At 42.6% G+C, this 23,867-nt stretch overlaps 1 protein-coding gene across 1 annotated transcript in view; it reads left to right on the top strand.

The window, feature by feature from the left end:
• Positions 1-892: 892 nt before the first annotated feature.
• EDEM1 (ER degradation enhancer, mannosidase alpha-like 1) overlaps positions 893-23,867 on the top strand; it is a 27,066-nt gene continuing 4,091 nt past the window's right edge. Inside the window, exons 1-11 of the mRNA XM_015409580.1 lie at positions 893-1,465; positions 6,830-6,902; positions 9,848-9,951; positions 12,310-12,481; positions 13,057-13,240; positions 15,790-15,964; positions 17,253-17,373; positions 18,001-18,171; positions 21,871-21,944; positions 23,041-23,137; positions 23,498-23,683. Coding sequence (XP_015265066.1) covers positions 990-1,465; positions 6,830-6,902; positions 9,848-9,951; positions 12,310-12,481; positions 13,057-13,240; positions 15,790-15,964; positions 17,253-17,373; positions 18,001-18,171; positions 21,871-21,944; positions 23,041-23,137; positions 23,498-23,683 — 1,833 coding nt within the window. The 5' untranslated portion in view covers positions 893-989. The remainder of the gene's footprint in view (positions 1,466-6,829; positions 6,903-9,847; positions 9,952-12,309; positions 12,482-13,056; positions 13,241-15,789; positions 15,965-17,252; positions 17,374-18,000; positions 18,172-21,870; positions 21,945-23,040; positions 23,138-23,497; positions 23,684-23,867) is intronic.

Here is a 23,867-nt window from a genome sequence, read left to right on the forward strand (position 1 = left end):
TGGATAGGGAGACCCTCTGAATGACAGATCAGAGAGCGAACTGATTTTGGAGCGTGTGGAATGTTCTAGAGAAGTGCCACCATCATTTGGCTTTTATTTATAAGGGAGATTGGCAATCATGGATTCTCTGTTGGCAATTATGTACTCCATTATCCCCTATGGGCAAGCGTCCTCTCCATTATTCCCTCTGGGCAATCATGCATTGTCTGTTGGCATTATGGATTCTCTGTTGGCAATTATGTACTCGATTATCCCCTATGGGCAAGCGACCATTCCATTATTCCCTATCGGCAGTCATGGATTCTCTATTTGCAATTATGTACTGCACTATCCCCTCTGGGCAAGCCTACTCTCCATTATTCTCTATGGGCACTCATGTATTCCCTATGGGCAATCGCTGTCCTTAGTTTTAGTACGTCCCGTTGAAAAGTCCCCAAGTACCATCCTAAATTTGGCCTCAAGGATTATCCCCAAATACTATTCCCTGATTGGCTGCGCTACCCATGAATTAAATCGCAGCTTGCCACGCCACCCTAGCTCACCACCAAGTTCCGCCTGTCAAAAGGCAGAGGCCTTTAAAGGATTCGCGTCATCCCCTTCCAAACAGTTCCTTGTAAGAACCTTCCGAGACCGACCTATAGCCATGGAAAGCGTAGAAGGCGGAGACCAATCCCAAGCGCCCGGCTTGTGTTACGTGTCACAAACATTCCCCTTCGCCCCGCCGCCTCGTTGTAGAAGCCGCGTCACGGTTCTGACCCAGGAGAAGGCGGCGGCGGCGGCGGCGGAGGAGGAGGAGGAGTCCGCTGAGTCTGAGGGCGGGGGCAGATCGAGCCAAGACGAGGCCGAAGATTTCCTCGGGCTGTCCCTCCTCCCTGCCTCATCTCCTCCTCCAGTTGCCCGCGCGGACTTGCTCGCCAGCGAAGCTTCCGCTTAAAGTATGCGCGTGAAAGGGGCGCGCGGCGGAGGCACTGACGACAACTGCTCCGACCATGCAATGGCGGTCGCTGGTGTTGGCGCTGCTGGCGCTGCGGCTGGCCGGGCACGCGCTCCTCTGGCTGGCCGGGCCCAGCGTGGGCTTCTACCAGCAGCGCCTGCGGGCCTTCGTCTGCAGCCCCGCCGCCGCCGCCCAGGAAGCCGCTTCGAACCGGCGCTGCTTCCCAGACGGCTTGGCGGCTCCGCACTGGGCCTCTTTTCTGGGCAGGGCCTGGGGTGGCAGTGGTAGCGGCGGCTCCTCCGCGGACAGGGATGGGAGCCTCGTCTGGAGCGGAGGGGGCGACGGCGGCGAAGACGACGAATACGAGCAGCGCTACAGCCGCGCCTTCCCTCTGCAGCTCCGCGGCCAGCTCCGCGACGCCGCCAGGAGCATGTTCGCCTTCGGCTATGACAACTACATGGCGCACGCCTTCCCTCAGGACGAGCTCAACCCCATCGACTGCCGCGGGCGGGGGCCGGACCGAGACGACCCGTGAGTGGGCCTGGGCGTGGGAGGGGCGGCCTTAGGTGGCCACCGCCACAGTCCTCCCATTTGGTTATACCCTGTTTTCCTCCCCCCCCCCCCCCCCCCCCGAGTTCTTCTAACATTGTGCTCCCCGGCTCTGTTTTATCCTTGTGGGGTCCTAACTTGGGCAGAGGAGTGACTGATCTAAGGTCATCTGACGAGCTTCCACGACAGAATGGGGCTTCGAGTCTGAGGCTTCGGGATCCTAGTCTGCCGCTCTAATCTCTTGGCTATTTATAGTAACTCTCCTTTCCGCGATTAAGTGTGTGGGCATGGAGGTGGTGGTCGTAGTGATGATGATGATCTATCACATCTTTGTAGTATACTTATTTGTCCGGTCTTCCTTGCAAAGAGATGGAGGCAGCATACATTTTATCCTTACAACAGCCCTGTCAAATAGTTCTGGGTGAGTGACTGGGGAACCCCCCCTCCCCAGCTTCAGGGTGAAGATTTGAATCTGGTTCTTTACAGCCCTAGTCTGATTCACTAGCCCATCAGGTGTGTGCACGTGTGTGCATACATGTGGCCCTGCGGGTGTGCTGCTTTCATGTTTGGGGAATGTGGTCTGATGTGAGGAAAAAAGCTGAGGAGGAACTGAAGGATTCTGTGGACTGCAAGATGTGGAGGCAGATGTAAGAATAGAGGATACTCAGGGGAGTGATGTGGTGGGAAGCAAGAACCAAAGGCTTGTGGTGATGTTAGGCAGATCACAGTCTTGTGACCAAAGGTGAAGGATCAGGGTTGCAGAAACATCAGTAGGAAGCCAGAATAACTGCTGCCTCATGATTCAGCATGTATTCCCTGCTTTACATGGAATCGTCGATTAAATGCAGAGGCCAGAGTTAACCATACAGATACATCGCAATTATATAGTGCCTGTCTGAAGTGCAGTCATCTTTCCAAAGTGCAAAGAATGTGGTAGACCTTTTCCTTCACCTGCCTCTTTGCTCAACCCAGAGCACTCCCTATGGGTAAATAACCCACCCGGAATGCTCCTATTTAAACCCATGCCCTTTTATTGCTGTCCGCTTTCCCCTCTCTAAGCCTGCATGTTTCTAATCTTGCTTGACCTTTTGGAGCTGGGGGGTGGAGGGGGGGTCAGAGAGAGGCTCAGAACTCCGGCTTTAGGCAGGCAGCTCCAAGGCGGAGAAGGGCTGGCAGGAGCCCGTGCGGAGAGGGCGGGCCAAGGTGAGGCATTAGCATATGGGCTGGGCCACATCAGCACCAAAATCTGGGATTGAAGGGGGAGGTTGCGATGGGGGGGCGCTGCAGATTTGATAGGGGGCGCCGCCCCACGCACCCCACCACTGTCTCCGGCCCTGGTTGTATCTACTGGTGTTGTCTTGTATGTTATGTGGTAATGAAAAGCTCTGTGAAGTTGTAGCTGACTTACCCCATAGGGTTTTCAAGGCAAGAGACAAACAGTGGTGGTTTGCCATTGCCTGCCTTTGTAGCAACCCTGGACTTCCTGGTTGGTCTCCCATCCAAGTACTAACCAGAGCTGGCTGGCATTGCTTAGCTTCTGAGATCTGACAAGGTTGGGCTAGCTTGGGCCATCCAGGCTGTTTTGTATTCTTAAAAAATCGTCAGACGTTTTGCTGATTGCATAAGTGTTGCTTCATTCTTCCCAGAAGGGGTTTCCAGTGGCTGAATCCCTCAGGTATAAAACCTGGTATTAAGGCTGTGATAAGCTGCTTTGGAAACAACTTATAGATTCTGCCTCTGTGCTTCTGCTGCTATAACTCTGTAGGTACTAACATACTATCTCTGTTGTGTTTTCTGGTTTAGATAGTACATACCTGCAGATCAAGGAATGCATCCATAATCTTCTGGTGTAATGTAGCTTGAGTTAATGTAGTATTCAGTGTTACTGTTAAACTAAAACGACCCTGGCCGCATGCTGTCTGCTTTAGAGGGGAGCATTAATATCATTGATAACTGGCCTGAAAAGTTTCTAGTCCATCCAGACTTACTCCCTGCAAATAACTCAGACAGCTCTGAAAAGGCAACTTCCATGTTAGGAATTCTTAGGAAAGGGATTGAAAATAAAACCACAGGTATTGTAATGCCCTTGTATAAACCCGTGGTTATGCCTCATTTGAAATACTGCATGCAGTTCTGGCTGCTGCATTCCAAAATGGATGTTGCGGAGCTGGAAAAAGTACAAAGGAGGACAATCAAGATGATGATAGGTTTGGATCACCTTTTTATGACAGAAGGCTGGAGAGTCTGAGACTTTTCAGTCTAGAAAATTACAGCTAAGGGGAGACATGATAGAGGTTTATAACATTATGCATGACATGGAGAAAGTGGGTAGAGAAAGCTTTTTTTCTCCCTGTCCCACAATACTAGAACTTGGGGGAACCAGGAGGAATCGGTTCAGGACAGACAAAAATAAATGCTTCTTTAAACTGTGAGTAATTAAACTGCGGAATTCACTGTCAGTGGGGTAGTGATGGCCATGGGCATAGATACGTTTAAAAGAGGGTTAGACAGATTGATGGTCCATCAGTGGCTACTAGCTGTGTGACTGAGGCGAGCCTCCATCTACAGAAGCAGTAAACGTCTGAATACCAATGCTGGGAGGCAGCAGTAGGGGAGGGATTTGGCCTGTATGCCCTGCTTGCTCTCCCAGACAACCGATTGGCTGCTGTGTGAAGCAGGATGTTGGACAAGATGGACTAGTCGTCTCATCCATCAGACTCTACTTATGCCCTGTTCCTAAGAGAGATTGCAGTTGTAAGAGAGGCCCAATAGTTAGACCTTCATGCTTTGCTTTGCTTGATTAAATCCCTTGTATCAGTTAGAAGGATCATTTGTAAAAGAGTAGGGAAATCTGCATGATATCCTGGAGACAGACTCCTGCTTGTCCAAACTAGTAATATTGGAGTAGGCAGTTGATTGGTATAGTCTAGGGATGGGCACGAACCTAAAATTTCCAGTTTGAGGTTCAGGGCAGTCCTGAAACTGAACACTAAACCAAACAAAAAATGCCCCAAACTGACCAGTTTGAACCCTCCTTTGCCACAGCCGGGAGAAGGGGGGCATCACCCAGGAAGGGTTAAAATGGCTGGCAGCCATTTCAGCAGTCGGTTTTGCTTCCCCCCACTTCGAAGTGGGGGGAGCAAAACAGATGGGTTTAATGGCGCACAGCCATTTAAACCTAGCAGCTGATAGGCAGACCCACCCCACTGTTGTGTTTAAATGGCTGGCAGCCATTTCAGCGGTTAGTTTTGCTCCCCCCCCCCTCAATTCCAAGCAGGTGGAAATGAGACCAACCAGTGAAATGGCTGACAGCCATTTCAGCCTAACAGCAGGGAGGGTGCACTGGTTAAAGAGATGGCAGTCTCTTTAAATTCCTTCTCCAAGCCGTGGCAGCACAACTTGGCGAGTGAACTCTGAGTTCACTTGCTAGTTTCGCCATCGCAGTGGCACGGCTAGCAAAAGCGATTTAAAGGAAACACTTTAAATGGCTTTTGCAAGCAAGTGACGTCCAAGCGGTGAGGTGACCCGGAAGTGGTGACCTGGAAGTTGCTCCACATCACGAACCACAAACTGGTTAGTTAAGCAGGAACGTTCGTGGAGGTTCGTGATTCTCCATGGACCACAGACTTTCACAAACTTCCATTTTTCCAGTTCGTGTCCATCTCTAATAGTTATTCAGTCGGGGGGGGGGGGGGTACTTCAGCAGAATTAATGTTTCCTCTCACTCTTAAGTAGACTACTTACAAACTTCAAAATTTTTGAAGCATTGAATGTCAGTTGTAAACATTTAGAAATCCTTTTCCTGCACAGCAGATTCTGTGTTCTTTGCCCACCGGTTTTGTTTTGAACTGTTTATTCTCTGAAGCTTTTTGTGGCTTAATTGGCATTGGTATTGCCTTCCTTCCTGTATAAAAATGTCAGACTTGAGCAAATGTGTGAATGTTTCCAGTTAGGCTGTTAAAAATTGTGCTGATTCCCTGTGTGCAGTTTGTAGGAGTCCTGGAATCTGAGTCCTTTTTTTTTTTAATGTGTTCCTGGAATCTGAGTCCTGGATCAAAACATAGGATTTGCATTCAGAGCCAAGTACTGCTAGAGTGAACTGCTTTTTGTTGGGGTACAACCTGTTTCTAAGGAGAAAACCTTTTAGTCTGGATAGTGACTTCTCTCTGCCACAGTTACAGTTTCTCAGTGAAAACAGAAAGCTAAACTCTGGCTGTATGCATCTGTGGTTGCTTTGGATTCCATGTTAAGGGTGCATGCTATATGCTTGGATATGGGGGAAACAATCTGTCTCTTTACAAACTTTTATTAAAGGTGGTTAGGTAGTAGTTGTATTCATACTGCACAGTGAACTGAGATTGCAGATTAAAATGGCTTGTTGCTATGCTTGTGTGTTTCCCTTTCTTCTCCTTTCATGCATGGAGATTGATTCAGAGCTTCCTCATTTTATCAAGGTCCAGTTTGCCAGGAATGCAAGCAGCATATAAAGTTGGAGTTAATTTACTCCCCACAAACCAAATTTTTAAACTGGGTTTAAACCAAGATTTAGAACCCTAGTTTGCAGGAAATAAACTGCAGTGTCATAATGAACTAGAGCTTCATCAAGCCAAATGGTTTTGGATCAAGCTTTGTGCATGAAGAAGATGGAAGTGTAACAAGCTGTGTTAGTGTCCAGTTTCAGTTTGTTGTGACATCTGAAGGTAGCCTATGGTTAGAAGTAATTGTTGATTGACCCTGAGTGTAATCAGTAGGAAAATGTTCCTCGTGAGCTGCCATAGAATGAAAAGGAATGGTTTTCATGAAAAGGAATGGTTTTAATCTCATGCATCTGGGATGTGTGGGATGAATTCATCTGCTGAGCATTTCCCAGTCAGCTCATGGATAACTCTCCCAGCTCAAAGTCCAGTACTCACCCCCCCCCCCCGAGTATGTTGCTTGCATTGCAGCTATTAGGCGTTTAGAGTGAGCAAAATTTCAGATGGTATCCACAAGTCCTTTTTCTAGAATCAAGGTCCATGGTTCATATAGGACACTTATACCCGGTTTCTGAACATACATGTAACGTCCATGGAAGTTGCAGTTAAGATCTGTTGGTATGAAAGTAACTGCATGTGGCTGAATTGAAAACACATCTAGACAGTGGCTTGATTTTATTAATACTGGATTTTAGTTATGTGGCTAAGGGTACAATCAGTGCTCACTTAGCTGGAAAGTTGTCTAGTTCATTGGAATTTATTTCCAGGTAAATAGGCATAGGATCAGGCCACATGATTTATGGATTATATATTTGGATTAATCAGGGAGAAAAACCTATATAGTTCTAACATCTAACCAAATTTATTTCAGTTCTAATCTGAATATCAATGATGTCCTGGGAAACTACTCGCTTACTCTGATTGATGCATTGGATACCCTAGCAGTGAGTTCAAAATGTTTTTTAATTACTGGCAGAAAGAACAAAAATATTAAATATTTTCAGAAGTTATTATTATTAAGAGGAGAGTAAATTGTAAGTTGAGGTATCTTGGATAAAGTCCCAACGATCTGAGGAAAGGAGAAGTATTAAATTAGATATTCTTGCTTCCCCCTCTCTTTTATGTTTTCTGTGCATGCGATTTGCAAAGCTGGTCACCAGTAGGTACCAGAAACATCTAATTCTTTTATGTAATCTGGGTGTCCAGGAGCAGGCATCCCCCCAAGTTCTTTGTTTATTTCAGGCAGTGTCGGGCTCTCTTTCTTCAGGATTGATGGGAGGGGCAGGTAGTGCCAGGTTTTGGAGATACTTGGAAGCAATGAGAGATTTAAGGGCGTATCAGGGTCTGGGGTAACAGATAAGTGAAGGACTATTGGTATAAGCTATATAGGATGAAGTCACAGTTGAGATGTTCTAGAAATTAAATGTTTTTGCACATCATGAAGCCAATCACAGTTACTTACTTTAGGAAAGTATTTGATTTTTTTTTTAGTGAAATTGTTCTGGTAAGGAAACTTGAGTACATCTTAAAATTGTTTGATATTGGAGCCCAGTTAGAATGTTATATGTTGCAATTTCTTATTACTGTGAACGTTATAATTCTGTTTCTAGTGAAATGCTCCAATGCCATTCCATGTATATACCTATAACATCTACTTTCCTCCTGTGTCAGTGTTAGTACTGTTCTCAGTATGTTTTTCTACTGTGGACAGAGAGCTAGATCTTTTGTAGATGGTGTCTTGATGTAGTTACCTATGTGTATTCAATGAAGTTGGTTTTTTTAAATACTGGACAGGCTTGTATAGTGCATATATTTAGAATTATTCCATTTAAATAATTCCAGCCCTAGGCTTTTTCTTTCTTATTTTTTAAGCCCCCGGAGGGGATTTTTTATTGCATTTTTTATAACACTACAAACTACAACAGAAAATGGGAAGGGGGACTACATTTATGGCATAAAGAAAGATACCCACTACTGACTAAAAACCCAAGAGAGGAGATCATCCCACCGCCTTAACCATACATTTAGTCTTAATCCTGTTAATCTTACTATCAACTGAGTCAAATTTAGCATTGACTTTTTCAAGTCTTAAGTTTAAAATTTAACTGTCAAACAGAAACACCCCAAAGCATCTCACTTCAACATTTTTTAAAGGCACAATTCTGAGTCCTTCAGCCTTTACTTCTCCTTGGCTAATCTCTTCCGAAGCTTATAAGGACTTCAAGGGGCTGCCGCCCCTTTCTCTGAAAGAGAGTCCTCCCAGGAAGATTCCGAGTCCAGCTCGCCATTGGACTTACTGTCCTCTCCTTTTTCTCCTCCTTTCCCTGGCCCTCCCAACTGGACTCTTAAAAATTCCCGTGCTTTTTGGACAATCTTTTCTTTTTTATCCTTGATTTTGAAGGTTACGTCTTCTGGAGTTAACCATCTATATCCAATTGCATTTGTCTGTAGAAAAAGAATTAATTCTTTATATTTCTTTCTTCTTTGTCTTATCGCAAATGGAATGTCTTTCAACGTTCTGATGGTATTCTCCCCCACTTTCAGGGGTGCTCCAGATACTGCTTTCATGATTGTATCCCTCACATGCCTCTTGAGAATCTTACCACAATTTCCCTAGGCAAATTATTTTTCTTTATATATCCTGATTATGACCTATAGGCCACATCCATTTCGTTTAACAGGAGTTCCGCCTTCATATCTGTCACTGGGGACAATATTTCACTCATTAGTTCCTTCAGATGCTCTACCTTTGTCTCTGGCAAGCCCTGGAAGCGAAGAATCATATTAGCCTTTTCCAATTGTAATTGTAACAGTTGATCTTCCGTAGAAACTTGCTTCTTTTCCAGCTTTTGAACTTTCTTTTTCATCTTTTGTGCAGTGGTGTGCACTTCTTTCATCTTTTCATCCGTTTCATTCATCATTTTAAGTGTCTCAGTTATCTGTGTTTGCTGTGTGGTGATGCACTGAGTCATTTTCGACATCTGTTCCTTGAGGTTACTCATCTGGTCCAGTAGAGGGCGCATAGATTCTGCCAAAGTCTTTGCCAGCTCGTTGGTTCCTTCCGGTTTGGGGCTCTTCGTTAGTTTCGATTTCAAAAGTTTCTCTTTCGCCGTCCTCTTCCCTGCCATCTTTCTCGATTGTTTACTTTGAAAAATATGTTGAAAGTCTCTGAATATGCGCTCAAACGCCTGAACTCGCCTTGGTGAGTATTTCCTAACAGTTGCACATGCTTTCTCTTCTATTCCCCCCCCCCCGATTAGCTCAAAAGTTCATGCGGTTAGGAGACGCCCCTCCCCCGCCTGCCTCACTTTCCGTTTCTCAACATGGGGTAGGGAGCTTTCATTTCTCTTTAACCGTCGTTTCGCTCAGTCCGACTCACGTTCATATCTTGTCTTCCAACCCACTTTGCTTCGTTTCGCCCGCTCGATCTCCTACGCTTGCCCCGGTCAGCGTCACTAGATCCCATTCGGGCACTGCACAGAAGGGACCATTGGGACGGAGGAGCGCCTCAATTCACCCACAACACGCAGGCGAAGAGGCAACTCCTTGAAAGTCCCCTGGCTAGGAGCCTTCCGTCAGGCTCCCTGGGGGGGGGGGTAACGGGCCAGCACTCCCCCTCCTTCCCGCCGTGCACCGCCCCCATCCCTGGGAGGTCCGGGAGATGCGTCTGCCTAGCGTGCCGCCATCAACCGGAAGTCAGCCCTAGGCTCTTTCAATGCTTTTTGCCGCAATAGCTTGGCATTTTAAAAAGAGGTGGGCTTTTAGAAAGTACAAAAATAGAAATAATTGTATACTTGTTATATTCTGTATTAGTGGCTTGATATGTAATTAACAAATTTTGTAGTCTGAAATCTTGACTTTCATTTGATACTCATTTTCTTTCTCAAAGGTGATGGGAAATTCTTCAGAGTTCCGAAAAGCTGTGAAATTAGTGATAGAAACAGTTTCGTTTGACACAGATTCAACTGTGCAGGTCTTTGAAGCAACAATCAGGTAGGTTCTACTAAAAATCTAACAAGTGTTGTTGTTGTTCAGTCGCACAGTCGAGTCCGGCTCTTCGCGACCCCATGGACCAGATCACGCCAGGCCTTCCGGTCTTCCGCCGTCCTCTGAAGTTTGCTCAATTTCATGTTTGTTGCATCTATGACACTGTCTAACCATCTCATCCTTTGCCGTCCCCGTCTTCTTTGACCTTCAATCTTTCCCAGCATCAGGGAAAGTGTACTGAGCAATAATTCTGCACCTTAAAGAAACTGGAAAAGAATGCTTGTTGTTTAAACAACATGGTGTGACTGATGTCATTAATGTAATAAAACAGCAGTAAAACTAATATTAAATACAGTGCACAGGACACAGACTTCATTTTAAACTAATCCTAGCAGGGAATTAAAATGTAGTTTCAAGTTCAGTCCTGCAGTGTCAAATGCATGTCAAATTAAAATATCTTTACTTCCATGGGAAGCCAAAGAAGAGGTTGGTGGACGCTGAGACAGCTCACTGAACGCACTTCCAGTCTAAGTGAAGCATGCAGCAGTCTATAATTTCTTTCAGCAGCCTCTTTTGCACTCCATTCCTCAAAAGGTGTTTCTCAGATTCGTCGGGAGAACCTTCTGAGGTGACCTGTAATACAGTGGGTGCGGCTGCTTTGGGAAATGACTATTCCTATGTACAGAAACTCTTAGCGTGAATGCGATTTTTCTCAATCCTGGTTAGTATTTTTATCTTATGCTATAACTAGAAGTACTAATTAATTTGTTCAGGTGTCATTTATGTTAGTGGAAAAGTTCCAATGTACTCAAGGAGCAAATGCTTCCCCAATGTTTAAAAACAAGAAATGTGTGTTGCGTGACTTGTAACTGCTTTGAGCCTTTTTAGTTGAAAAGTCCACTACGGGAATATGTGTTCTTTCCCCATTCTCTACACATAGATTTAGAATGTTTAGTAGTTTTAAAGAAATTAAGGAAAAAAAGATGTAATGCAAGCATGAAGATTTCTGAAAGTAACATACTACCAGTAAACAGTGATTTACAGAAGTTTACAGAAAATAGAACATTTGAAACTAACACCTGTAGCCCAAGCAGATTGTTGAGTCAAAAACAATAGTACCACATAGAAGCCCTACTACCTGTTAAAAAATCGATACTAAAAGCTTCTTGCGAGTGTTTCTCAAGGTTACTTCCACTGTTTAAAGATAAAGCACATAAAGGCACAATCAGTTGTTTGCTTTTACTGTTCATTTATTGTTACAAGATTCTGTAAAGCGACTGGAGACATGTTTGGATCCAGCCACAGTTTCAGGAAAGAAATGAGAGGTCCCCTTTTCACCACTTAAAAATGTTGTGCTGAAGATAATAGGTCCTGCATAGACAAAAGTCATGTGGGTTTGTGGCTATGGTAACAAGGCGAATTGAGCAGGAAAAAGCTGACTGGATCCGACCTGGAGCAACAGGCAAATAAGCAGTAATTAAAGCAGACTGGGAGGGGAAAAACCCAAAATCAGCCAAAAGTCTTTGTAAAGGAAGTACCTGGTGCCAGAGTAGCATGCTAAATTGTCTCTAGAAACAATTAATAATCTATCTACAGCTCTTTCAGGACTATTGAGGCATGTTCCTTGTAGTTTTATCCCAGTCCTTGATCTTGCTATTGGGTTTTGCACTAGTTGAAACTTCCTAGTAGAGGCTCAGTGCTGACCCGCAGATGGCAGACCTGGCCTCAGTGATTCCTCCCACAAAGGCCAAAACAGCCTTGGAAAGGTCTCTACCCCCTCTGTCCGCCTTTTACTGACAGAAACACAAGGTGGAAGACTGATACAGATCCATCTGTGCAGGTTGTGTTGTGGTTGTCTAGCGATGGCCACTGAAGGCATTAATTTCTTAAAGCTACAGGCACAGCTTCTATCATTTTGGGGTTTAAATCGCCCAATGCGTTTTTTAAAAAAGGTTTCAGATTTTTCTGCAAACCTGGGGCTTTTTTCAACCTGCTATGGAACCAACATGTACTGCAAGTAATGCTATTTGGAATGATAGCGAAACTTATGTTCCCATGTGACCTCAGCAAAATAATTAAGTTGAAATAATTAGTGTGTTTGTTGCTGTTGGGGCACAAAATTAACATGGTATATATTTTAAAAATTATTCACTAAATGTAAGGTAAAATGAATATCCCAGGTTAGATTTTGCACTTTTTAGGGAATCAGGTTTTTCTGGGAAATACTTTGATCCATTTTTTTGGGCTAACCCATTATAATGTTAGTGTTAACATTTGAGTTTTTATTTCACTAATATGAAAACACATGCCATCTGGAGACAAAAGCAGCAAATTTTATATTTCTTTCAATCTCTTCTCTCCTAGGGTTTTGGGAAGTTTACTTTCAGCACACATCATAATAACAGATGCCAAACAGCCTTTTGGTGATATGACTATAAAAGGCTATGATAATGAGCTGTTACATATGGCACATGACCTAGCAGTAAGGCTTTTACCTGCTTTTGAGAACACCAAAACTGGAATTCCTTATCCTCGGGTAGGTGTGTTGTGAAGGCCAGCTTATATCTGAGATATTCTTATGCTGATCATTTTCTGCACCATTGCATATTTCACCTGTGGATTTAAGTATTACATAAATTATCTAAGTATATGAGTGTGTTTTGAGAGATTAGTGTAGAATATCCCCCAGTTCAATGAAGCGCTGACCTGGCTCATTCTTGGTTACGTACACAACTTCCTCTTTGTCATGCAACCGTAGCAGCTGAAAAATATGCTACTGTGCCAGCAAGGATCACCTTTAGAAATGGTTTCTGTAATAATGGACAGGCTGGGTTATCTGCTAGCGTGTCAGTGGTGCTGTGTTCACAGGGCTGTTCTATGAACATGGCTTCTCATGTCTTAACTGGCCCTCTAGCTAGATATTTACAACACTCTTTCCCTGTGGAATATGATGCAATTTCAGAACAGAGCACTGAAACATTTGAGTCACCTTGTAACAATTGCATACAATGATTATGAGGAGGTGAAATAGTGACTTTGAGGGACACAAAGGGTAGGAGTGTAACTGTGTACAACTGAAGAAAGGAGCATATAAAACTCTTCCCTTTTCAGGTAAATTTAAGAACAGGAGTTCCTTCTGACAGCAATAACGAGACTTGCACTGCGGGAGCTGGCTCTTTGTTGGTGGAATTTGGAATTCTTAGCCGGCTTCTTGGTGATTCTACTTTTGAATGGGTAGCCCGTCGAGCTGTGAAAGCACTCTGGAATCTAAGGAGCAATGACACTGGATTGTTAGGTATTTAATCTGTCTCCAGAGCTCTTCCATTAAAGGCTGTCACTAATTCATCATCAGGAACATGTGTCTTAACTATTAAGAGTGTAACAAAAACATACATTTACACTTGCATAAACAGCTGTATTGTAAATCAGAAAATATTACATGGTAATCCTCATAAATACTACAACGTCTGTTCTAAGAGCAACAAACCCAATTAACCTAATTAGTGTTCTTGCAGGAACTTTTAGTTTATATTTCTCTCCCTTGGAAAGAGAATACAAATTTTTAATTTATATTTACAGTGTGGCAAAAAATCTCTTTAAATCCTGTTGATTGGATCCTATGATCTGTGAGCACAGTGGCACTCGTGGTTGCAGATATTTCTTGTCTCCCCCCTGCTATCTCGAGACTTCTGAAAAGTGAGGAGGGTGATCATGGTGGTGTAGATAAAATGTTACCAGGCATGGGGGGGCTGCACAGTGAATAAGGTGAAATTGGCACACACTGCTCTTCCAGCATAAGAGGCTCATAGTAGCCCTCTTCGGCGTTTTGTCTGTGAAATTCCTACAATCCCCAGCAGCTGTGTGTGATGCAATAAGCTAACAGGTTTTGAATGTGTCACCATGCTCATTCTTTATCTTAAAGCCTCTGTTAAATTAAGAATTGGTCTGTCTTGGGGACCCTGTTTGGGTAGAAAGGCAGCATAGAAGTGTTTTAAATACAAAAACATTAAACTGCCACCAGGATAGTAATACTCTGTGAGAACAACTTGTTCCAAGCAAGGGGATTTCCCTGAACCCCATATGCAGTATTTTTACAAGACAGAGTTGTAAGCTAACTACATAGGATAGGTATTTTCTTATGTGCCACTCCTTTCTCTAAAAACAAAGCAGAGGAAAGAAATATATTTACAGATGTGACAGTTTACACTGTTTTTTGCATGTCAAATCTGTTGATACAGTAATTTAAAAAGAGCATAAAGTTGGATCCATACCGTCCTTGCAAAAGTGGAATGCATTTTTGGGTGGGTTTGTGTCTCCTCCAATTGCAGCCCTCTGTTCCACATAGCCTGAAAGTCTCTTCTGTAGGAAGCTGGGTGTGTGTGTCATGACCCCAGCAGGTTGCCACCTTCTGCCGCCGCCACCCTGGACTTAGGTCCCTTGAGAAGGCCCAGGGTACCCTCTCCAAGCCCCTTCAAATTTCCCCTTTGTAGCCGAGAAACATAAGCGTGATGACCAAGCAGAGAAACAATTGAACAAAAAGGGTTTATTATTACAGTACTGGGCAGGGGAAAGACAAGACAGGGTGCTTTAACATACATAACAGTGTTGAAAAGGCAAAATAAACACAAAGCTAACACAGCTACCGATTACTCCTTAACTGTTACTACTTCCAGGCCCACAGCCTGCCTTTTATACCAGGCTACACTACCTGTTCTCACTCTGTCCCAGTGAGGAATCCAGACCAGCCTGTCCCCTCAGTGAGACCAGGCCGCAGAGAGATGACAGCAGTGAGGGATCTTTCTCTCCCCCAGACCAGGCCGCAGAGAGAGACGAAAGAACCCCGTTTTCCACAGTTAACAGCTTAAGACAGACTCCCCGCACAGAATCTCTGCACTCTGATTGGCTATAACCCTCTCTAAGCATTATGCGGTTTGTAGGCTGTCAGCTTTCTACAGCCAGGCCGCACTAGGCCTTGCTCCCAGTCCTGCACAGATCATGACGGGGTCATGAAGAAGGAATTACTCTGTTCTGTGAATGGAGTCCCATGAGTGGTGGTGAAGCCTTATACATTCTTGGGAAGGTGCTATCTTTGGCTGGTTTATAAACATTATATTGAACATAGGGTTGTCCTTTTGACCTATTTAGAAATATTTGGTGAAATACTTTTAAAGCATTAAAGTTATTGGAACAAAAATACTTTAAATCATCAGCCAGTGTGGTATTTGTGCTAACTGTGAGTGTTTAATGCCATCAATTCGCTTCTGACTTATGGTGATCCTGTGAATTAATGACCTCCGAAACGTCCTGTTGCTAACAGCCTTGCTCAGAACTTGCAAAACTGATGGTTGTGGCTTTTTTATTGCATCAATCCATCTCATTTATGCTAGCTACAAAAAAAAATACTATAGCTGAATTTCATCTTTTCACAGTAATAGTTTTTTTAATGTAGTAAATTATGACTATAGTAAGGCTTCTATGAAGATGTCACCAAACAGTTTTTTCTTGTAGCATTTATTCTGTAACATTTGTTGTCGTGCAGTTTCAGAATTTAAAACCAGAAATAAAGTTATCATCAGTGATTAAAATCTAAGTCCCACCGCCACAAATACTGCAGCTGTGGGATAGGGGAGAGTGTGTGTGTGTGTGGGGGGGGAAAGTAACCCCCACCCTCTGTTATCAGAAAAGTATTGCTGGGTCCAACCCATTTAGTTTTCTTGTGACTTTTTGAAATTTTCACTCTGTCTTGAGAATTGTCAGTTAATTGTGATACAATGTGTGTAATATGCATTGCTTGCCTTGGATAATAATGCAATGAAATGTCCTTACATGTGTTTTACTTCAAAGGCAATGTTGTGAATATTCAAACTGGCCATTGGGTTGGTAAGCAGAGTGGCTTGGGAGCAGGATTAGACTCCTTCTATGAATATCTTTTAAAGTCATACATCCTCTTTGGAGAAAAGGAAGATCTAGAGATGTTCAGTGCTGCTTATCGGAGTATTCAGAACTACTTAAGGCGAGGGTATGTGCAGCTTTTTTATGTGTATTTAAGCACAAGCCTAGCTATGTGGAATGGATTCTGAGACTTCCTCTTGTAACATAATTTCATTTATTCTGGTTTTGCATCTTGCTCTGCATCTGTCTCTAGGCCAGTGGTGGCGAACCTATGGCATGGGTGCCAGAGGTGGCACTCAGAGCCCTCTCAGTGGGCACGCGTGCCATCGCCCCAGCCAGGCCCAGACCATAATTAAAGTGTCGAATTCTCTGCCAAATAATTTTAAGTAAATGAAAGCATTTGGGATTGCTTTCCTTACTTTGTTTGGATCATCTTAAGTCAATGTGTGAGTTGTTTTTTCTAAAGTAAAACCTCAGTATTCAGGTTAAATTGCCGTGTTGGCACTTTGCGATAAATAAGCGGGTTTTGGGTCGCAGTTTGGGCACTCGGTCTCTAAAAGGTTCTCTGCTCTAGGCATTTCTTCTAGAAGCTGTGAATGAGCATTTGTTGTTTAATAAATTAGCACATATATATTTTTTATTCAAGACTCCCATATTACTTTGATGCCTTCACCAAACCTTGTATAGGTGTATGAATATAATGCTTGTTTTATCCACCCTCTGCTTGGTTTGGGAAATTGTAACCATGTTTTGGTATCTTTTCAAAACAAAAGCAGCTTTGCCCTGACCTGGATAGCCCAGGCAAGCCCAATCTAATCAGATGTTGGAAGCTAAGCAGGGCTGACCCTGGCAAGTACTTGCAAGGAAGACCTCCAAAGAACACTGGGGCTGGGACACAGAAGCAGGTTACTCAAGCCACCTGTCTGAAAACATCCAAGTCCCAGTAGGGGTCCCCAGAAGTCACCATGGCTTCTAGGCACGCATGTGCGCGTGCGCACCCCCCCTAAGAAAACACAAAAGCAGTTTTTAAGTCTGTTACAGGTGCTGTTTGTAAGAGCAAACAATGTTTGATGATTGATATTTAGTTCTATGGGTGAAGATTTGGCATGGTTCTTTCAGAGGTTCTCTGCTTGTGGAAGGATTTCTGTCAGTGGAGCATAACTGCCTTTCCTGTTTTATCCTCTCCCTCCTGCTGTGGCCCAAAATATTCTCTCAGAAAGCTGTTTCACTGGGCAAAACATTTTGGCAGCACGGGATTTGGGGGTATTTTAGGCTGCAGCCGGTGGGGGGGGGGAGTGAAAAAATTTCCCTCCTTTGTTGGAAATCCTTCTGTCAGCAAAGATGCTGCATGAGACCTAAGCCACCTTTCCCCTGCCCTAGTGCAAATTATGAATATAGCCTTGTTCTTTTTTTAGAAGAGAAGCCTGTAATGAGGGCGAAGGGGACCCACCTCTCTATGTTAACGTAAACATGTTCAGTGGGCAGTTGATGAACACCTGGATTGATTCTCTTCAGGCTTTTTTCCCTGGACTTCAGGTATTGTCAGTATGGTGGAAAGTGCAGAAAACATTGAACTTTTAAGGTGTTTTGTAAGAAATTCTACTTCCCCAATCAGAAAGGTATCTTGTTGGTTTTTACTGCAAAACTGACATCTGTCAGAAGACCTGCATGCCCATCACTTGAATAAACCAGGAAGTAAATACAGTGCGAGTTAAACTACTTGTTATGGTGGTATGATTCATCTCCACTTCTGTTGGAGGAATAGGGTAGAGAAGCAAGTCACTGTCGATTCTCGGAGCATGGAGAAGTTGCCAGGCAGCTGCTAAGCATTTCTTGAAATTGCAGGGGTGTTACATGGCTGGGTGGCCACAGTAGCAGGAAGATAATCTTTCGTATGGAAGTGGCTAGCTTTTTTGCATTTCATCAGATCACGGTGTTTCCTCCACAGGGGATGTTTTGCTATGGGAGGGCTTGTAGAGAGATGTGATTTAGTATTCGTATGTACACCCATACAGTAGCATTCTTGTGCAGGAAAAGCTGCTGTCCCCACAGTTGTTAAAATTGGTTTTCTTTATCTGTATGGAGCTGTTCTTTTATGTGTGTTGGGGTTTTTTTAAGCTGTTCTTTTATGTGTATGATTTTGCCGTTGTTGCTTCTCTTCAGGTTTTAATAGGTGATGTGGAAGATGCTATTTGCCTCCATGCATTTTATTACGCCATATGGAAACGGTATGGAGCTCTTCCAGAGAGGTACAACTGGCAGTTACAGGCACCAGATGTCCTTTTTTATCCACTAAGGCCAGAGTTAGTGGAATCTACTTACCTTCTTTATCAGGTATTTAAATTTTCTCTTAAACCACTCCTGGATGTGATCTAGCCATATTTTACACAAATATGCTTAATGGACTATCTCTTGCTAGGAAGGAAATCCGAAATTTTGTCCTTAAGCTTTTGGGTAGTACAAAATACATCATTGTGTATCTAAGGGCTGACTGACATTGTCCTTTTGGGTTGTAGTTTATCATGCCTGTGATAAGCAATTTGAATCCATGGCAACCACAGCATAGATATAATTTCCACAAACCTTATGGCTTGGGGTGTGGTAAATCAGACAACTGCTTTCCCATAAATTCACTGTTCTTTGAGACCTGTAATCCCTGGCAAAAAATCCTTAAGTGCTGTCTTCAGAAATGTTTAATGGGACTGTTGGTTCAATTGTGTTCTGAGTGCTTTCTCTTTGCTCTCTGAGTGCTTTCTCCTTTTTCTGGGATCTAGATAAACAAGCTGTTACTCTCTTTACAGTCAAGCAGGCCTTTAGCACTACATGAGAAACCATAAACCTTAGCCAGATGTTCCACAAACGCGGATGCAGACTAACTTTTCTGTAAGTGGAGTGGAGCTTTCTTGTCTCCTCCTCACTGCAGCTGAGTGAACTTGTTGAAATGCTGCTTTTGGGATAAGGGATCCTGAGCAGCATTAGAGGAGTCCTGAGGAGTGACATTAGAGGAGTCTGCAGTAGAAAGGGGGAATTGGCAGAACTGGCAAAAATTGCCAGTTTACTCTGGATCTAATGTATAGGCTCTTCAACGGGGGAAAAAGATTGATCTTTGGTCTTCTGTGCAGTCCCACATTGGGGCTGTGCAGGCCAGCCAGTCAGAAGAATTTGGGATTTGTAAAAAGTGAGGAAAAATCTCTCCACATCTAACAATTTCTATACAAAACATTTGAAGACTATTTAAGATACTACTTGTATTCTGTTGCTGTTAAAACTTGATAATAAACAAGATTGGTAGGGACTTTAAGGACAAGTTAGCCTGTAATTTAGGCATCACAGAAAATATGTTTGTAGAAGCAGTAGCTTTACTTCGGTCTGCTATCCATTTAATTTAAAACTTTTGTTTCAGCAAAAGCTCATAGTGGAATATTGGCTGGTTCTAGCTTGTTGGTATGTCATTCTTCCCTGCCGTGTTAGTGGGGAATTTGTCATTGAGCTTCATAGAGTCTCTTGAAAAAACTTGATTTTAAAAACACAAGATTTCATATTTGCCAGCCAAATTAAAGCAACACAGTGGCACCAACATACTCAAGCTTAGGAATGCACAACTCTAATTTTGAAGGTCACTTTCATACATATTGTTGCATTAACCCCAGAAAAGTGTCTTGGTTGTATTCAGGGTCCCCAAGTGCTCTCACCTGCTTGAAGGCACATTTTTAATGTGGCAAGAGGCCCCAGGGCTTGCCTCTGCAGTTATGCTGGCCCTAGGATACTCTGAAGACCACCATAGTTCAGCATAACATTTCAGACAAAAAAAAAATTCCCCTCCGTCTTGTACATGGGGCAGTTGTTGGAGAGCACAGTTTTTTTTTCTTGCTACCAGTTTTGTTGTTGGATTATGCACATGTTCTCATCAAAATAAATTACACTGAATCAAATGGAGCTCAATCCCAGGTAGTTAAAGGTAAGAACTTGTAATGGTGGCTAAGTAATGATTAACCGCTGACACTGAGAGAATCCTTTCCCCCCTTTTTTATCTTTGTCAAGTGGTGTATGTTTGTCAAGTGGTTGTCCATAGAATATCGTACCTGGGAGCTGTTACAAAAAGGAGAAGGATGATAATGTGGGTGGAAGTCAGGCAAAGTGTGAAAGGGGATGAAATAAAGTGCGTTAAAGTTTGACAGATTTTTATGAACAGTCCCTAAAGCTAATTGGAGGTGATATTAAAAATTTAGAGAGCTTCAGAGTTAGCTTAGCAAGCATGACCTTGGATGGAACTTTTCTTAAGGCTGCATTCCTATGGATACTTGTGTGAAAGGAAGTCCCAATAAGCAAACTGGGACTTGTTACTGAATAAATATTGATAGGAAAAAAGTTACTTGATCAAGCTACTTAAATGAATGCTTTGTAGTTCTTTTTGGCATACAAAACACAGGACAAATGTGTTTTAAGAAGGAGGGAAAAAAAGAACCAGCTCATAAACTATATCCCCACATATTATTTTCTTAACATTTGTTGAATTAGGGTTAATATTAAAAAAATGAAGCTTTTCCCAATCTGACAGTTGCATTGCTTCAGGAACTTTCCTATGAAAGTAGGAACTCTCCTATGTTGAATACTTGTTGGTTCATTTTCAGTAACACTCTTGGGCGGATTTAACAAAATGGACTGTCTGTCATGAATAGGAAATGACTTGCAGTCTCTGTTCCTTGTGTGGAACAGCCAGAAGGCTTTTTGGGGGGAGGAGGGAAAACAGAAGCCAATGGTCAGCTGAGTTGGTTTCTGTCCCCCCCCCCCAGCTTTTCTCTGGGTTCCTACAAAATTGGGATGTCGAGTGAAGCTGGGGGGGGGATTCAGAAGTCAGTGGCTCTGTCAGCTGAGGGGGGGGGCTGCAGAAAGTTGGGAGGGGACAGGAGAGTCTCAGCTGATTGAGAGGGGGGATCAGCTCAGAGTTGGCTTCCAGGCTTCCTCTCCAAACATCTTGGTGTGTACCTGCAAGCCTAGAACTCACTGAGAACCTGCCGGAGTACAGTGAGTGGATCCGAACAGATCTGATAACTGGCTCACCTCTATTTTTGACAGCTGAAGAGAGCATGATTGGCTATTGATCACATTCATGTGAATTTGTTGTACCCCCACTACAGTGTTCTTCAGGGGGGAGTGGAAACACTAAGGAAAGGGCAAGAGAACTAACCAGTGCTGTGGTCCCATGCTTTTCATAATGCCAGCCAGGAGCACACTTTGTTGGCAGTGGCAGCAGCCGCAAAATACCAAGTAAGGGGTTACTATGGATCTGCACATGTATACTGAGCAAGTTCCAGTTTTTGAAATTAAAGATGTGTATCTGGGCCACAAACAATGGAAACTGGAAATCTCTCAAAGGCTGTGAATAGGCAAGGGCTTCAATCTGCCTGATAAAGGCCATTTGTTTTTGAAGAAGAATATGGATTTAAAGGTCCTTGAGCTGTTTTTAGAAAAAGTAACCTGGATTGTAGAAAGTCATTCGACTGATGCCAGGGAAGCAAAGTCTTTTAAAAAGAATACGGTTGGTTGTTTTTTAGATTAGCGTTAGTCGTGTTGAAGAATAAGTGTGGAGACTTAGCTTATCTAGTCACTTAAAAACATTTGAACCATACTTCTCTAATCAACAATATCATAGTTTGTTATCGTATTTCTAAAATATTGTTCGCTTCCCTCTAAAAGTATATATTGATGTATTTCTTTTGTAAAGTAATAACATTTTTTCACTATTTACATAACAAGCCACTTTTGTAAAATGCTGTGCTATGCTCAGTATTGATGTTGTTGTGTTTTATCTTTGAATTATTTTTATGTGTGAATTTTCTTATTACGGTTAAATATGATTTATATTGTTAAGATTTAACAAAATTCTTGGTATTTAAAAAGTATGTAGACTCCTTAAGAAGTTGCCTTTTGCAGACCTGAGTGAAGTTTTTTGCTTTTATTGTTTTGTGTTTTCTGCTCTTAAAAAAAAGATATTGCTCGTTGCCCTTAAATTTATTTTCTCTTTTTATTCAGGCCACAAAGAATCCTTTTTATCTTCACGTAGGAATGGATATTCTTCAGAGCCTAGAGAAATACACAAAGGCAAAGTTAGTTTTCAAGCTCTTCCTTTCACATGGGTAATAGGTTTAGTTATTGGAGAAGGCAGAGATGTTGAATTTATGGCAAATGTTTTCTTTTCAGTTACTTGTGAAATAAGTTTTATTACTTTGAATTGTGTCATATTAATCATTAAGCAGATGTGTCTACTTCTGAATGAATTTTAAAGAATACTTTATCTAATGGGAATATGAACAATTTTTATCTACTTTTCTCTTTCTTGAAATTGAAGAATTTCTCAAGCAGCCAGGAGAAAAAGGCAATTGGAAGGGTACCTCCTCATTAAAAAAACACAAAAAACAGTACCATGATAAATGAAATCGTTGTCAAAGGCTTTCACAGCCAGAGTTCATTAGCTGTTGTAGATTTCCTGGGCTGTATGGCCATGGTCTTGGCATTATAGGACCTGATGTTTCGCCAGCAGCTGTGATTGGCATCCTCAGAGGTATAATAGAGAAAGATGGAGTACTCTCTATGTCATTGAAATTCATAAATATAAACACAATTTCAATAGGAAAGAAGAGAATTTAAAAATAAATAGGGCATGGTTTCCTGTCCTGGAAAACACAGAATGCTCTACATTTTACAATAGCACTACAGATAAGATTAGAATTTCAACAGTCAATCCATATGCAAAAGAACCTCCTCAGGAAAGCTCCTCCATTAGCATGTCACATCCTTGGGAACTCCTACAAGATAATGACTCAGCCCTACCCCACCTTTCTGAGTAGATATAAATTACCTGCCTACCATTTTTCTTCTCACCTTGACAGAGAGAGTACTCCATCTTTATGTGTTATACCTCTGAGGATGCCAGTCCCAGTAGCTGGTGAAATGTCAGGTCCTACAATACCAAGACCACAGCAGTACAGCCTGGAAAATTTACAACAACTAATAAATGAGGTTGCTTGCATTTGGTTCTCTTGTTTGATATTGCATACTCAGACAGAACTGACAGACAGCTCAGCCTAATAGTAGTAGTGCTCTGCTCAAAACAAATATCAGTTTATTAGGCCCTTGTGGCATCTTATTGGGGGATTGCGGCTAAGGAAGTGATGTCCAATAAAAATTTAATGTGCCTTTCAGATGTGGCTATGCTACCCTGCACCATGTCATAGAGAAGTCCAAAGAAGATCGGATGGAGAGTTTTTTTCTTAGCGAGACATGTAAATACTTGTATTTGGTACGTTTATCTTTCACCTAGTGGTCAGTTTAGATTCTCGTGTATTAAGCAGTCTTGCCCACTACAACTGTTAAAAACAAATGACAGCAATTGATGATCACTGCTGTAGTTTTTATTGTTATTGTGTGTGTATATATGTGTCATATTGGCAGATAGAAGAATATGAAATGTTTGTGGTGTGCTAGCAACCCTGTTGGTCAACATATTTTTACATTTTGGAAGTATGTATTTTGTTTTTGTGAGCATGTATGTACCTTGCTGTAGAGGAATCTGGATGAATCTGTTAGTGCAGTCTTATTGTCAAATACGCTGTTCCAAGCTTGAGGTTATATTAATGATCCATACAATCTTTCCTGCTAGTTGTTCGATGAAGAAAATCCTGTGCACAAATCAGGAAATAGATTCATGTTTACAACAGAAGGGCACATTGTGTCACTGGATAAACGTCTGCGTGTTTCATTATGGCAAGATACCTTCCCTGAAGAGGAGAAGAAAGCTGAAAAGATCAAGCGTAATGAAATCAGAGCAAACAATTCTATTTCTAATGTAAGTATAAATAAGCAGTGTAATATATAGTGTTTATGTAACGAGGTGTGGCAGAAAACTTATTATTCAAATATAGAGTGTCTGATTTGATCAGAGTATGCAGACTTTAAGAAAACACGTGCTATTTTTCAGTGTATTTATCCCTAGTTCATCTTGTGGGAAATGTCTCTTTCCTTGAATCTTT

This window comes from Gekko japonicus, unplaced genomic scaffold, assembly GCF_001447785.1.
Source record: "Gekko japonicus isolate JY-2015 unplaced genomic scaffold, Gekko_japonicus_V1.1 scaffold1960, whole genome shotgun sequence".
NCBI lineage: Eukaryota > Metazoa > Chordata > Lepidosauria > Squamata > Gekkonidae > Gekko > Gekko japonicus.